Consider the following 16,767-nt stretch of genomic DNA (forward strand, 5'->3'; position numbering starts at 1 on the left):
CACTGATAGTAATGAAGGTTGCCTTTTCATTTTTTAATATGGAATGTTTGTGGGCCAAGGCAATGCTCTCCGCTAATCCTACCCTCGAGCCGAGCTAGCTACACGACTGTGTCAGTGTAACACACACACGCACACACACACACACACACACACAGTGACATTCACACAGACCGATAAAAGACAAACACACACACACTCGCTCCTTTAGGCAAGACAGCAAACTGTTTGATAAGTCAGGGTGCATTTCTGCTCCTCATGAAAATTTCACTCCTCCTGTGTTTGTGTCTTAAGGAAATGCAGCCGGTCCTGTAACAGATGATATGGTATTTGTTCAATATTTGATGCATATCAAAGTTTGAGTGGCACGATGCATTTGTAAACCTTTATCGGGAAAGGTGGTAATGGATCAGTCAAAAAAAAAAAAAAAAAAAATTACACCGGTTTTAGGTTGTGATGACTGTAAGGTCACTGCGAGGGGTTTGTCGGGAATGAAGAAAACATTTGTTAATCTGTATTTTTAAAATGGCCTGCCAGTTTCCATTAACACACCTCCACATACTTTTAATTGAAGTCAGGAGTGTGTGTGTGTGTGTGTGAGTGATTATTTGTGTGTATTTGTAGAGAGGTGGATGAGCTTTAAAGGCAGTTTCCCTCCAACTAATATTTATTTCTACTGGCTGTGTTACACAGGTGTGTGTGTGTGTGTGTGTGTGTGTGTGTGTGTGTGTGTGTGTGTGTGTGTGTGTGTGTGTGTGTGTGTGTGTTTTCTCTCCCGGCTAGGGTACAGGGTCTGCGGCACTGGAGTGTGCTGTGTGTCTAATTGCTTTAATAGCACCTGGTCTCTAATCCCAGGTAATTAGAGCGCTCAAATTAGACAGCTACTTTCAACCGTCACTTGAAAAAGCAGAAGGGGAAGGCCTGGAGGAAGACCACTCCACACTGCAACTCTACAAACACACACACACACACACACACACACACACACACACACACACACACACACACACACACACACACACACACAAATGGTGGCAAAAGAAGAAAACAAATGGAGTTAAATTCATTAGATTGATCAGTAATCAGGGTTTAAAAAAACAAAACAAAAGAACTGCTATCCACATACAGTAATTGTAACAATGAGATAATCCTTATCTCTTTGCTACATGACTTTGACTTCTTATCCTGTTTTTTTCACTTCATTTTTTTTCTTCCATTTATTTGAGCAGCACTGAGGTATTGTCGAGATCTCCTAAAACGTGTCTGACGGAGCTGTGGGGAAAGGTTAAGGCCCTCTTTTTAAAGATGAGCCGGAAATGTCAAGTGTCTGCCCCTCAGGCTCTCGCTAGCGTCTCCCTGTACCGAGTCTGCCATAGGGGCCTGATTGACTCACACAGACACACACACACACACACACACTGGTACAAAGGTTAGGAGCTGCTATTAGAGATGGCCTCCAGACTCTTTCATCTGCTTTGGTGCTTGTGGCTTCTTGGTAGGCTCCAGGCGCACGGTCATAGGTTAAAATGCAACAGTGGATGAACAACAGACATCCATGTGCTCATAGGCCAACTGGCTCATTTGTTTATCACTTTTGACCTTACAAACTAATTATATTTAATATCCAAAGATCTGTCAACAGCTATGGCTGTCAACAGACAGCATTAACCCTATCATGTTGGCGTATGATCAAGCCATCTTTTTGAGAAGTTTAAAAAAAAAAAATAGAAGAAAATCATTTACAAATTGTCATATGTTCTGCTGAGGGATTAGTCAACACAACATTCAGTAATTCTGGCTCCCCAAAATTCAAGTGACAAATTTGTCCTGAGTCTTGGCTCCTTTCCCTTCTCTTTATTTCCTCTTCATGCAGTAGCAGAAAGCAGCCAACAGAGGGGGTCAGTTGGCCACCACAAGCCTGTTTAGAGGACTGAGGTTCACACAGTGAAACTGTCATGAGCTGCAGCCCTCCACTGTGTCTTAAAACTGGGTTAACTAGTTACTGAGGTCAATATCATCTCATGAGAAACTAACTCTTTCATTCACTGGTGTCTGCTGAAGTTTAAATGTGGCTTGGTTATTTTTGGATGTTACAGCTCTCATTTAAGTGGATAATGTACAAAAAATGAGTGCAGACAAAACAGAAGACATGAAATATTAACTTTAGCATGTGTAGTTTTCAGCCTAGTTCCAGCAGGATACAAATTGTATTAAAGCCTTTAAATTTCAAATAAAACTACCATAAACTTGCTTTATTATGTAATATGATTAATGATGTCTGTGTTATTTGTTATATGTTAATTGTATTCTTGCATTCAGTACTAATATACACTTGGATTTGGAACACATTTTATTCTTTTTGATCACTGGCCTCTAATGAATTTAATCAATGACATTTTTGCTGTTCCTCTCCAAAATGATCTGAGAGAATTATCCCATATCAGTCCCTCCATAACCAGATTAGTGAACAGCCAGCTGAATAATCAGAATAGCACGGGCGTCAGGCGAAGGCCAGTGTCTCCACGCCACTGAGGATTTGTGGGATTTGGAGTCTGGGACAGGAAAGGCTCCTAATGGTGAGAGCTTTCAACCCAGATAAGACTTCAAAGGCGGAGCTAATTAATAAGATGTTTACATTATTCACGGTCATACGCTGCATTCTGAATGACCCTTCATTACGGCGTGAGTCTATGTGTGTGCACGTTCATTCGCGTGCAAGCACATTATATTCCAGTGTGGCATGCTAATTGGATGGGTACTGGTTTTTAAATAAAACATTTTTATTGAGAAGTAAATAAGGATTTGGGGTGAAGGGAGGGTGGGCTGCCATAAATGTATACATTGTCAAATAATTTCCATGTAATTCACAGTGTAAGGGGAAATTATTGATGTGTGGTGTCATTGGTGCTCTAAATCTCTGGAGTGATGCAGCTTGTGTGACTCAAAGTGGCAGACACAGTTAAATCATGTATATCAAAATGTTTCACCGGTCTACCTCATGTATTTATTTTAAAAACATCAAATTAAATAACTCTCCCTCTTTCCTCTTCCTCCCCCATCATTACCCCTTTAACCCTGCCTCCTCCTCCTCTTCTTCCTCCACTACCCGCAGCCTAGCCCAGTGCCAAGCCCCATTCTGGGAGGGAAACCCAATGCCAGCCAGTCCCTGCTGGCCTGGTGCCGCGAGGTCACCAAGAACTACCGCGGGGTAAAGATCACCAACTTCACCACCTCCTGGAGGAACGGGCTGGCCTTCTGTGCCCTGCTGCACCATTTCAGACCCGACTTAATGTATGAACCACAAGTGCACAACTCACACTGAGGCGTGTTTCTCACACTTTAAGGGCAACTATTAAGAACAGCAAGTCACAGTTTTTGTTTTGTTTTTGTTTTTCGGGGTGGGGGGGGTGTCGAGAGCACAGACTCAGAATGCTTTGATTATTAAAAAAAAAAAGTGAATTCAGATCACGTAAAAGTCATCTACTTTCTCATATCTAGAATTGTTGTCTCTTTCCATAACTTGTAGGGGTGCAACAATGCTCCCAGACTAATATTTTTCTTTTGGAGGAAATGCATAACAAAACAAAGGGGGGGGGGGAATCTTGATGTCAAAAAATAAATAAATCTCATTATTCTGGTGTATTTTCAGCTCAATCTTTACCTCAGTGGTTCTCAAACTGTGTGGTGGTCTCCAGTGGTTGGCCATGGTGCTATTGCTGCTTATGAATAAATACACCAAAAATAAGTAGAAAATGAGCGTTATTGCCTTTATGTTGACCTTACTTTACTTTTTATTGGCAAAGAATGATAAAAAAACTGAGATGTGGGGAATACCAGTAATGCTTGAGAACCATTGTGTCATGTGACCAATCTTTAAACAGTTTTTATCAGGCTGGCATGCCTTAACCCTGTATGTTCTCAGAATATGTAATTTTTATTTTCCCAAGTCTTGGCAATCAAGGAGCAAAACAATTTTCATTCTGAGACACATCAAAAACTATTTTCATTGTTTCGAAAAAAGCCATTTTTGCCTTTCTCGAAAATACAGGGTTTGTGTTAGGGTTAGGGTCGTCATCAGTGATAAGTTTTGTTTTTTTTTTGTTTTTTTAAAGCTTTGTTTTGGCCTACACCAAGGATGCCAAACTCTTACACTGTGGGCCAAGTATAGTACAGGTACAGGGTAGCCTACTTTAAGTGGGCCACACCAGTGAAACTCCTTTTTCTTTCCCCTTTCTGTCAGTGTAAACAAGTTTAACTATACATTTAATCCCTGAGATATTTTATTATTAAGAAGAAGAAGTGCAATATGGACTGTCCTATAATTATAAAATGGAAAAGTTTTGAATGTTATATATTCTTTTTATTTATTCATTTTACTGTGAACCCACTGTAAAACTCATAAATTTCTATAGTAGATAGTAAAAAACCAGTGAAGAACCAGGAATAACTGCTTATCTAGTTCTTATTTGCTTAGGTGTAGTTTGAACGCCCATGGGCGGAAGTCTTTTATCAGTAGGAAAAACCGTAAAACTTAAGAAAATAAAGCTAAAAGACCCAAAATTTATACCCTACTTCACAGTTTCCAAAGCTGCCCAGTGGGCCAGATTGGAGACTTTGGAAGGCCAATTCTGGCCCCCGGGCCTTATGTTTGACACCCCTGGTCTACACCAACCATCTAATTTCTGTCTCTGTCTGTGTGGTTTTCTACTGAAAACTGGAAGCAGACAGATGAGTGCAACGAGGAGTGAAAGTGTAAAAGCTGCAGGCGGAATAAGAAAGAAACCTGAGCCGTGCTCAGCAGAAACGACGGAAAGTTGAGTTTGTTTCAGAAAGCAGCATCAAATTTATCTAAATCCAGCTGCTTCAAAGACTCCATCATTAACTGACAGTATGTTTGTATGATGATTTTGGTCTTGGTTTCAGAATTGTTACACCCCTAATCCCTTGCCATTACATTTTCACAGTTAACCTGTAGTGTGCCTGTGTTTGATTAATGTGAGCGATTCATTCATACAAACACTCGCTCTGTCATTTCCACATTCAAAGACAGTTGCGTGTTTGCTGCCAACACTAATCGTGTTGTTCTTGTGTGTGTGATTATAATTCTTTTAAGTATTCAGTGTGTGTGTATAAGATTCCCTGAATGTGTGTGAAGAACGTCATATGGAAAACCTGCAGCCCCATCAGGAAGGCAGACATGAAGATAATTTTGTGTACACGTGTGTGTTTGTGTGCCTTTCCACTCCGCTGTGTTATTTTTACATATTTTCCACTCTATTAGTTCTGTTGATTGCACTGCTATGAAATTGCATGTTACAGTTCTAATACCATTACATGTGACGCATATTTAAACACACCTTTTTCTCCACTATGTCTCTCTGTCTACCTTTCTCTCTCTCTCTCTCTCTGCTCGTCTCCTCTCCGACCCTCCCCACTGTTCTTTCAGAGACTACAAGTCGCTCAATCCTCAGGATATTAAAGAAAACAACAAAAAGGTAAGAGGCAGCCACCGCTGGGCCCTTCACACCACTTAGCTCCCTCCCATCCACATCTCCATTTGGCTTTATTTAGAGATCTGCCATTAATCCGTGGATATTGTGTTTATGTGGTTTGAAGGGGGAGGGTAGACACACACAGGAAGACAGGCAAATGCGTGTACACACACACACACAGACACAAAGCTAAAATGACAGTTTTCATAAGATGTTCCCACCTGCTGTGCTGTTTTGTACATGAAGCACAACTTAGTCACCTGGCAGAGGTGAGAAAGTGTCTGCAACTCAGCGGCATGCTGGGAGCTTAGTAAACTACCTTAGCTGCTTGTGTGTTTATAGTAAGAGAACATTCGTTGATTAGAGCAGTGGTTTTAAGTTCTGTGCAGTAGGATTTTGTGTCAGCCATTTATTATGCAACTGCATGTTTATTTACTGAGTACACATGAAAGGCCCCGAGTGATGGTGACCAAATCTGATTACAAGTAAGCACCAGTGCAGGTGACCCACCACCTAAAAGATACATGTAGTAAAGGTACCTGTCTTATGAATTCAGCTGGATCAAGGATGTCATTAACCCTCTGCCCAAGTCCCATCATCTGACAGGAGAAGCTGGTTAATGGATCATTTCATATAAAATTAACTAAATCTCCACCTGACCTCAGGCTGATTATTTTGTACAGTAACCTTAGTGTAGGTAATGAAGGCATGCAAACTTCTACCTCCAGTTACATAGAGCTGGGTTGATAGTTTGCAGTTTGGGGACGCTCGCTGATCCAGGGTTCTGCAAAGATTTGGAAAAATCTCTTCAGGAATTTAAGTTGCTTGATCAGTGTGATTTTGTCTGAACTATTATACAAACATGCTAGAAAATTATTTTGGCACAGAAAGAATCACAACTAGAAGATGACCCTGATATCAAAATGTAGCTAAAAATGAGACCTTATGTATGCTATAACTTGTTTTACCAGTCACCTGTCCCACATGGTGATGTAGCCATTGAAAATATAGCTGAAAAAAACACTTATTGAAGACAGCAAACAAACATTTCTGTTCCTCTACGTCAGAGGCATTAAATTGGTGCAGTTTTGTTATTTAAAGTATGATCGATCCTGTGATGTTCAGAGTTGAAGAAAAAAAAAACATGCTGATGAAATCAGTGTAAAAATGTATTTGATTGCAATTTCTGAAAGAGATTAAATGTGCTTTCAGCCCAGAGAATATCACATTGAAATCTCTTGCATTTATAAAATTCTCCTAGAAAAAATATAACACAAATTTAAAAGCAATCTATTTCAACCCACCTGTGTGATTTTTGGGGTCCTGCAATTTGAAAAATGCTCATAGTGTGAAGGCAAAGTTTTCCATGGCTTCACTGAATTTCCTACCTTTGTTGGTTGGTTTGTTGGCTACAAATAAAAATGTAGCCATGCTAGATCCAGATGCTGCAAGTGTGCTATCAACAGTGCCTACAATTGAAAGAGGAATTGAAAGCCTTTTTTCCCCAGATGTGAATACAGAGATGCTTTGAAATTTGGGTTCATGAAATGTTTGAAAACTGCTGCCTTATGCCGTATATCTGTGTGAACAGGAGAGGGTTTAATTCCTCTCCTCCCCTTCTAACAAATTTTAACCCACTCATAAAGCAGGTGCACACACCCCTATTTTCCTCTTTGCCCTTTGTCATCATGTCTGCACATTCACTGTTAAAGGTGCCCATCCACACGGATCTCAATTTTTTTTTTCCCCCTCTGGCCCTTCGCCTTCGCATTTATGTCTTTGCACACCGCTGTATTTTTCCCACACTTACCACACACACTCCACTTGCACCTATATACACACGGCACACCAGCGTCCCCTCTTTGGCCCCGAGGGCTACACAGAACGATATGCGTCGGGTTCCTGCAGCTTGATTTCCTCTTCTCATACACACTCTGGCTGAGCGATAACCTCTGGTGGCCCTGTTAGGCATGAATGCTACCCTGTTGACAATAACCACAGTGGAGGCAGAGGTAGAGACCCAATCCCATATCTGCTAACTGCCCCTCACCCCCTCCAGGTGCTCAAGTAGCCCTGAAGAAATTGGTTAGATATAAGTAATATGGGAATATGCCGTAGAAGATGATAGCTTGTGAATAGCTGCAGCACTGTACCCAGCATGCTGCGACCAGCTTCTCTGGAGAGATCTACGCCTGGTGCTGATGTATATTTGGCCAAACAGGCTGCTTTGCAGTGCATAGAGGAGATACAGGTAGATATCACCTACCACTTCCTGTCAGTTCTCATGTAGCTCTCAAAAATCTGAGAATATAATGTGTTTTCAGCTGCTTATAAACAAGGAGTCGGGCCCACTATTGGCCAAACTATGTGATGACACCACTTCTAAGTTAGACCATAGAATACAATGTCCAGCACCTTTTGGGGGTCAAAAAAGATTTGACCTCATCACTCTTAAATGTCATGAATAGAATAATGTATTTTATAACATTGTAAAAGGAAGACACCATCAAAAAGATGCTCAGCATTTTGTCTTTTGACAAAATCTGCACTGTTACTGTAAAGCAAGCTCAGCCAATCATATTTTACTTTAATTTTCATTAATTGGCTCGCAGTCAGAGAACTAACCTTTAGCTCCAGTCGCAGAGAAGATGTCAAGAGAATTGGGTCAGGAAGTTCTCCTGTTAGCTTCATCACTTATGGAAATAGTACACGGGATGGCCACCTGCAAGCTGTGAATGAACCTGACAATTATCATCATTATTCTCTGTATATAATCAAACATCATTCAGACTTTGCAGGTTAAAGACGGTTTCATGTCTGACCAGAGTGAGTTGAACATTTGTGTTTACACATGCACCTCAGTGGGATGATGTCTAGAAAAGTTAAGAGGTGCAGCTCACGTGAGACAGCAGCTTTGTCAGCAAGGTAACATATGAGAACAGGTAAAGCAAAGCTCAGATAAACAACGCACTAAAATATGATAATTAGCAGGCAGCTAAGTTGGGATGGGTTTTTTTATTTATCAATCAAAGAAAATACTGCCGGCCTTTTGTGCTTCTTCCCAGGTTGTGCTGAGTCAAATATTATTTTATGTTAGATTAATTTAGGTTTAAAATGCAATCATTAACAGATGCTATGAGGTGCAGTATCAGGAAGGTGTTGTATCACATCTCCAGTGGTGCTGCACAGCTCTAAATGCAAGCGACTGTGATTGGATATGAAAGCCAGGTGGTTCAGGAGAGAAGAAAGATGAGTACCGCATTGGGTGGTATCATATAGCACCTGAGGGGTGTTTGAAAAGAGAAAGTTGCCCATGACAAAGAGGAAATGCTGACACCAGGCACAGTGGAAGAGATCATAGTGTGGCAGATTAAGGACCCCAAAGCAAGAAAAACAACAAAAAAATTTGACAAAGAGGAGTTAAGAAAGTAAACGAGGAAATCAAAAATATGTGCAGACCTTCATGAAAGAGGCTGAAGACATGAGAGACTGTGTTCAGTGCTAATTCCTGAGGAGTTATCGGAAAGTATAGAATTTATTGAATGGAGAGCAGGAATGGAAATGTAGAGAAACGACAACTATCTCTGCTTTTCATGGCCAGTTGATAGACATGACCCCCCCCCTCCTCTCACAGTCTATCTGTGAAGAGTGATTGCAATGAGCTCAGACTGTGCTGAATTATGACAGATAAGGACAATCAATATTGGGGGTGGGTAGGGAGAAAAAAAGGAGAAAAGGTGAATAATTTAGAACATTTACAGCCTTTGAAATGATCTGTTATCAAAGAGTATGTGTTTGTATGTTAATTTGTGGATGGTTTTATATGTTTGAGTTTAGAGCATTGATATGTTTGGACCTCTTGGGTCTCTGTCTTGGTGTGTGTGTGTGTGTGTGTGTGTGTGTGTGTGTGTGTGTGTGTGTGTGTGTGTGTGTGTGTAATGAGGCCAAGGAGAAGTAATTTGTCATGCCATCTGATAGTGTAGCACCAAGCACCAGGCTAAATCGCCCTGAGCACAACCATGAGGGGTCGGGCTGAAGGAAGGAGGTGCTGATGATTGACAGCGATAGATAGCTGTCAGTCAATGAGAGGGAGTGGAGGGGGAGCAGGGAGCAGCGGCCTGGGGCAGGTGGCGGTGACATTTAGTCCAGACCCGGAGCTTTGTCAGGAGGATGATTGAAAGTGAGAAAACGAGCTATTTTCCAAAATACATGATGCTGTTACTGGACAAATAAATGTGACTCGCAGTGTTTGTTAAATACAGAAGATCAAGTCTTGGTCTCTTGTTTTTCAGTTTTAAATGCTGAGAACATAGTTTTGGGGCTAATCTCTATAAACAGATTCTGCATATGGATATTTAGACTGTGCTGGTAAAGGTGCCAGATGCTTTCTGTAGTTCAGGTACTATTGACCAGTCGCACTCAGGCTTTGGTTTGGTTCAACCTTGTGGAGAGCAAAAGCGGGATTACATTTGTTGAAACACTCTGGATCACTTCCAACTGTCTCCTGACAACAATGCACATCAAACACATTTAATACATTTCTAAGACACACCAAAAAAATCTATTATAGATTAAAAAAGTGTAGATTCCTCTACTAAGTATATACTTAAAGTATGTCAAAATTGTTTTTAAAAGAAATGGGCTCACTGGAGATGCTGTTTATCAACTTTCCCACCCAGTTTATTTCAAAAACTAGATATGAAACTACCATGAAGATGGAGCTAGATTCAACACCATCTTCTACTCAGCTGCGGTGTTACTCTGCTGCATGTACTGCACCCAATACTGAGAGTGTTATAAACAAAGTCAGAGATGCCCCAGGAGCTTAAAAATTAAGCCAAAAACTGCAATTTGTCTAATGTCCACCCCACCCTCCCACCCCTCCAATCCCCCCACAGACTCCGGTGTTAAAATGTCCAACTTGGGTGCCAGTTTAGCTCACAGGCTGAGCAGGTTATGATATTCTGGAAGGCTGAAATGCAATGTCCCAGGTTAGAGTCCAACCCAAGGCCCTGTATTTCCCCCAGTCTCTCTCCCTGCTTTCCTGTCTGCCCTCAACAACTGTGCTAAAGGCAAAAGGCCTAAAAAAGATTGTTAAAAAAGCCAAACTTTGCAGTACTAAATGTATTATTTACACCCTGGTATTAAAAAAAAAATCACAACCGAGATGCAAGAAGTTTGTGCTTCAGTATTACAGTGTTTTATCTACTTAGTCTATATATAGCATTAGTGTTACAATTTAGTACTTCACCTACTCATCTCATATGGTGACTACTAGCTCCTAAAAACCAACATGTTGGCAGCCAAAATGCTAAGATTGAAACGTCAAAATGCGAAGTCCACAACAGTGGGGTGAAATAAAGGTGGCTTCATCCATTTTTTAAAAATGGTAAATACTCCCTACAGCGCTGTTATAGTCCAATATGACAACACTTCTTTTTAAAAATTAAAAGCTGTATATGAGTTTTCAAAGCTTGATGTTTTTAGAAAGAAATGGTGTGAGAGAGAGATGGTGCTTTGGCAGTTTTGTTGACATTTACAAAATATCTCCACCTTTAATTTTCTTTTTGTTTACTTTAGTGGAGATACTGTGGGCTACCACCACTGAAAACCCTCTCCCTAAAAACAGCAGGTCTTTGCTCTGTAGTTCTCACTGGCTCAGTGCGATATGACCGATGCTTTTCAAGCTGTAAGGGAAGATAGAAGAAGAATTAAGTATGACACCGAGGTCAAAAAGACTGTGACGCATGTCAAGACTAACATCAACCCCGAAACAAAACCCAGCTCGAGAGCCTCCCTCCCGTCCTCCTCCTCACTTTCTCCCACTCTCGCTCTTTTCTTTCTCTCATTCTTTCATTCTGTACCTATTGAGCAGTAAAGTTGTCGCTCTCTTTCACAGCCTACCCTGGGCGAGAGGGGAACAATGCAAGCACACTTTGCTCCCCTGAATACGTGTTAGAAACCCAATCAGGCCCTCTTATTCGTCATATTCTTTTCTCTTTTTTCTTTCACAGTCCTGTCAAGGGAAGGGGGTGGGGGGGCTTAAACAGGCTCACAGCAAAGGCAAACGTCTCTCTGTTCTCCCTTTTCTTTTTTCTCTGCATCACTTCTTTTCTTCCTGCTTTGTCTTTGTGTACATGCACTCACGTAAACCTCATTTCCCTGTGCAAGTATATTTGTTCCACCTACGGTTCCCTTTTTTTTTTCGTCAATAGAAAAGGACCAAACAGGTGAGAGTGGAAAAAGACTCCTAACAAAAGACATCATAATTGATTGTAAATTGAGAAATGTCTCGGGTAAATGCACCACCTTCTGATTCTCGCTGTCTTTTGTAGACATTTGGCAAAGTAAGATTAAAGGGATTCATTTACAGGCTAGCTAGTTCATATACACCAAACCTTGCACTTTTGATATCTTTTACAGGAAAAATAAATTGAAATGAAACTCATAACAAAGAGCTTTAAGGTGACAGCAGCTATACGTTGCTAAAGGACTGCATTTCTGAATGTTGCTAGACATTAGACATAATGGGGCTGCACGTAAGAGTCATAGACATCCCCACTGTGATGTCGTTTTGAAGCTTCAAGTTTACCCTTTTTTAGGTATTGTTTGTTTAGCACCAGAAGTGATGATATTTAGGTGAACGCGTAAGAAGGTAGAAGGCCCCAAAGACATGGTTGTGAGCTCCATTACAGTAGCTATAATTAGCTGAGGTGAAGCCTAGCAGAAAGTTACAACGGCCTGTGTCGCCATACCTGTCAGCGAAATTGGCCTTGTTCCTAATAATTCAGACTTTAAAGGTACAGTATGTAAACTAACTAGATGTCAGAAGATTGCAGTCAGCTGAATCCTGTTTTCTTACCCCTCCCATTTCAAGTGTGTAATCCTAGTTACGGTGGCCACTGTAGGACAAACAACTCTGGCTGCCGTTCATCTGTTTTTGCCGCTTTTAGCCAGCTTTAGTGAAACTTTCTTTGAAGTGGCTCTAACATTTTGCTCAAAAACTCTGATACACTGTGAGAATGTAATCAAACTGTTTATCAGAGGGGAAGTGTGATTTTTTTTTTTTTTGGACACTCGAGCCTCACATTAGCAGGCATAATATTAGCTTATAACCAGCTGTTGTTGATGTTTGGCCAGCTCACTGTCATTCCGCTGGAGATGGTAGGGTCACTCACGATATTTTAAATAAATTAGCATGTCTTTGCGTGTTTTCATGTGTTAGAGCGTTTACTCCAGTTTAAGATCTGAGGCTTCAGGTGATGAGGAAGAGGAAATGAGTGAGTAGCGAGAGCGGTGGTGGAGGAAGAGAAAGACATAATGAGAAAAAGATGCTGAAACTTTCTATGGACAAATGTATATATAGTTCAAAAGAGCTATTTTTTATATAGATTGCTTTTATAAAACTTAATGCGTATGCCATATGCATTAAATGCGATTAGGTGGAACATTGATGTCCATCTCAGCCACTGTGTTCAAGATGGCGGGGCCTCCACAAACTGGTGCCTCCTCCTTTGTATCTTTAATAGATTATTTCTAAGTTTAAGAGAATGCATCATCTTGTTGGAAGATGGAATTACACACTAATCAGTATATATTTATAAGTTCAACATTCTTTTTCCTTCTTAAATACCCCCCCCCAAAATTATTTACTGCTCTTTTAAGCCTTGATATAGTTGAAACACAAAGACAAAAAACAAGTTCTCAGACAGTTTCTGTAAAGGGGGAAATTTGCTATGGAAAGACAGCGTTTGTACCATACTGTGAACATGTTTATTTCTGTGATTTAAAATCAGGCATTTTAACATGGACATCTATGGGGATTCACTCGATTTTGGGGCCAGCCTCCTGTTGCCGTTAGAGGAACAGCAGTTTTTGGGACTTCTCTGCCGGCTGCATTTTCAGCCCCTGAGGTTACAGCTTGGTTAGAATGCAGATTTCCAATTCAGAATTGAGTATTAATGTGGGTTTACGGCTCACTAGTAGAAAGCACCCATGTGAGAATAGTGCAGGTGCACGTTTTATCCAGGAAACAACCCACTAGATTTTTTTTTTTTCCCCTGTAGGTGAGAATGGGTCTGAAGCAGGCCATCTCCTGCTGTGTGCTACATGTAAGGTGAGAGAGGCTGACTTTGGACCATATCCTGACTTGCCTCTCACAGCATTGTCCAGAATAAATGTGAAGAAATATCTCTAGACCAGTTTCACAAGAAAATGTAGACTGGGAATAAGCAGGACAGGACTCAAAATGGTTAAAAAGGCTCTTCAAAACAAAATAAAATTAAATCCATAAAGGAGGGTTTGGTGGAAGTCAGAGAGAGAGACTAAGAGAGAGAGAGGGATTGATAGACTGAGCAGATCAACAGAGGCAGTGAAACAAACTGGTGCTGCAACAGGTTTGAATTAGATCAACACTATCAAGCAGGCCAGATACAAGCTGTGATACCTGGGAGAGATGGATGACGAGGTTGTGTGTGCGCAGGAATGGAGAGAGAGAGAGAGAGTGAGTGAGTGTGTGTGTATTTGCACGCACACGTATGCGTCACGTATGCGTGTGCTGTTAATCTATTTATTTACCTGTCATTGGCTGCGATAATGGTTTTCATCGCCTCTCTCTGTGTCTCTCTGTCTCAGTCTATCTTGTGATGGGGGATTGGTTTCTCGTGTGTCGCTTGATAATCACACCTGTATTTTCTCATCAGACTCTAATCAGACCAATTACACGCGTGACGGAGAGCGTGGGCATGTTGATGTAGGGGAGCGATAAGGACACACACACACAATCTCACACACTCTTTGGGATTAAGCTCTCTGTCTTGGGGTATCTGCGTCCCTTATCGGGGACATCCATCCCTGACATGACCTGTCAGCAGGCATGCCAAAGGTGTCGCTCACACACAAACACATGTGAACACACTTGGGTCATGCATGCACCAAATACAACCTGTGTCTAAAAAAGAAACCAGACCGATTCTATCTCACTAACTATTCACCCTTCCATCCCTCTCGGTCCTTGTTGTGGTGTAAAATACTCACTAAACTCCCACTTTTTCCCTGTTTTTCTCATCTAGGTTCAGTGATTTATGTATCTGTAAAAGTCTGAAAGTCAGTCTACTCTCATACTTTGTTCTATAGGCATATGATGGCTTCGCCAGCCTTGGCATCTCTCGTCTCCTGGAACCATCCGACATGGTGCTGCTGGCCATTCCCGACAAGCTAACAGTGATGACCTACCTGTACCAGATCCGGGCCCATTTCTCTGGCGAGGAGCTCAACGTGGTGCAGATAGAGGCCAACAGCAGCCGCAGCACCTACAAAGTGGGTGACTTTGAAACTGATACGAATGCCTCCATAGACCAGGACAAGTTTTATGCTGAACTGAACGACGTGCAGCACCACAAGGCTAACTCTCAGGCTGCCACATCTGCCAGCGGTGCTACAACTGAATCTAATGGTGCTGAAGCTGCTGAGGGAGAGGTGAAGGAGCAGGGTTTGAAGGCCGAAGTAGGAGCAGTTTCAGCCAGCTTGACAACTCCAGGTCCTTCCCAGTCCTCACCTCCTGTCCCATCACCGCGCACAGTATTAGCTGCCCCGACAACAAATTCGACCCATGTGACACCGCCAGGCTCTGAGGACAGAGGAAATCTACAGAAAGCCAACACTTTAGACCTTAGTGAGTTACCACAGAGAGTAGAGAGGGAGATGGAGAAGGAAAGACAAAACATTGATGAACCGGGAGAGCATAGAGGTGAGGGAACTACCGAACCAGCATCCCCTACCAGGAGAGGAGCTTCCTCGTCCCACTCTCCACCCCACCAGAAACTGGGCTTCTCCTACAATAGGGATGCTGACCTCATCAAGAAAAAGAGGGCAAGCCTGCGTCACTCAGAGTCTGAGCCTGCCTCAGATGCCATCTCTTCTCCAGTCAACCATACAGATGCCCCCATCAAACAGGTAAATACACATATAATTCCACAGCATCTTCATTTTATACCTTATTAATATAATGTAGTGTTTCTCAAGTGTTGTAAATACAGTGTTTGAAAGAAATCACAAAGCTAACATATCTAATTATAAATCCAGTACCTTAAACCACCTCTGCATCAGTGTACAGGAGGTGGACTAATTCTCGCTACTTAAGATTCTGACAGCGTTTGCGTCCAGGTACCTGCTTTTTCCCCTAAATGGATTGTTGAGGTTTTTATCCTTGCACCCTGGCTTTGATTGAAACTTTCACAGCTACATCAGTCAAAAACAGAGGATGCGGTGCACATTCATTCCCTCCTGGCACTCGCTAAGCTTCAAATCCTAACCTCGTTGATGCGGTTGCAGAGATGGCCGTACTGAAACTCTCCCGTTCTGCATTAGATGTTGTCGTCACCTGTCTTGTAGCCGAGAACCAGACGCGTCCGGGGCGAGCCTTTAACACGTGGCGACTATGAAAGGCACCGGGAGAACCCCTGCTTTGACATTTCATTATATTTTTCATTATATTTCTCATCCCTGCAGTTGATGGCAGTTGCACCGTGACTGCTCAGGCGTGGCGATGCTTTGCACAAAGCACACATCTCGTCTCACTCACACACACCCACTGACGCACACCTGTATGCGTGTGTGCATGCACAAACACACTGAATGCACTGCTGCCTGCATTGGTTAACCCCAGATTACTGCTTCTTGTTTACAAGTCGAAAGGTCACGGGGCGGCGGGGGGCTGTGACAGTCATGACACCCTATTTTGATCTGTTGTTATCTAGTTAGCAGGATGTATCCGTGCCTACATTCAGGCCGGATTTAACTCGTTGAAAGGATAAACCTATTTCAGTTTTTATAAAGAGCTTGAGTAATATCCCTAAATGTATAAGCTCTGCTCTAGTAAAGAAACGTGAAAGCTGTTGGTATGAAATTTTGCTGCTGAAGACAAATAAATCAGTCACCATTACAAACATTATTGGTTTCATCTTTCTGGGAAAGTGCTTTGAAAATTATGAGTAACTCTAAAGCCATTCTCTGACCTGTGGTCATGGTTTATTTTCTGTTTAGGAGCCACCGCCTGCCCCTGTATCGAGCCCGCCAGCCGAGAAGGTGAGTACACTGTAAAAGAAGCTGAAAAGCAGATGCCCAGATGCTAAAAAATATATTTATCTGCCAAGCTTCAGTACTAGACTTTGATCAGCAAAGGTTTAATGACAAAGAGAACCCATCTTACATACATGTAGTAAGTGGCTGCAGTCTTACCTCAGTCACATTACCCAAGTGCTATACTAGGTATGGATAC

The 16,767-nt window shown here is 41.8% G+C and overlaps 1 protein-coding gene across 5 annotated transcripts in view; it reads left to right on the forward strand.

Annotated features, from left to right (window-relative positions):
* Positions 1 to 16,767, forward strand: part of ehbp1 (EH domain binding protein 1) — a 183,818-nt gene that overhangs the window by 93,789 nt on the left and 73,262 nt on the right. For all 5 annotated transcript variants that reach the window (XM_030747768.1, XM_030747770.1, XM_030747771.1 and 2 more), the window contains 4 exons: positions 3,110 to 3,288; positions 5,444 to 5,492; positions 14,625 to 15,443; positions 16,533 to 16,574. In XM_030747768.1, coding sequence (XP_030603628.1) covers positions 3,110 to 3,288; positions 5,444 to 5,492; positions 14,625 to 15,443; positions 16,533 to 16,574 — 1,089 coding nt within the window. The remainder of the gene's footprint in view (positions 1 to 3,109; positions 3,289 to 5,443; positions 5,493 to 14,624; positions 15,444 to 16,532; positions 16,575 to 16,767) is intronic.

Source organism: Archocentrus centrarchus, chromosome 15 (assembly GCF_007364275.1).
Source record: "Archocentrus centrarchus isolate MPI-CPG fArcCen1 chromosome 15, fArcCen1, whole genome shotgun sequence".
In the NCBI taxonomy this organism is placed as follows: domain Eukaryota; kingdom Metazoa; phylum Chordata; class Actinopteri; order Cichliformes; family Cichlidae; genus Archocentrus; species Archocentrus centrarchus.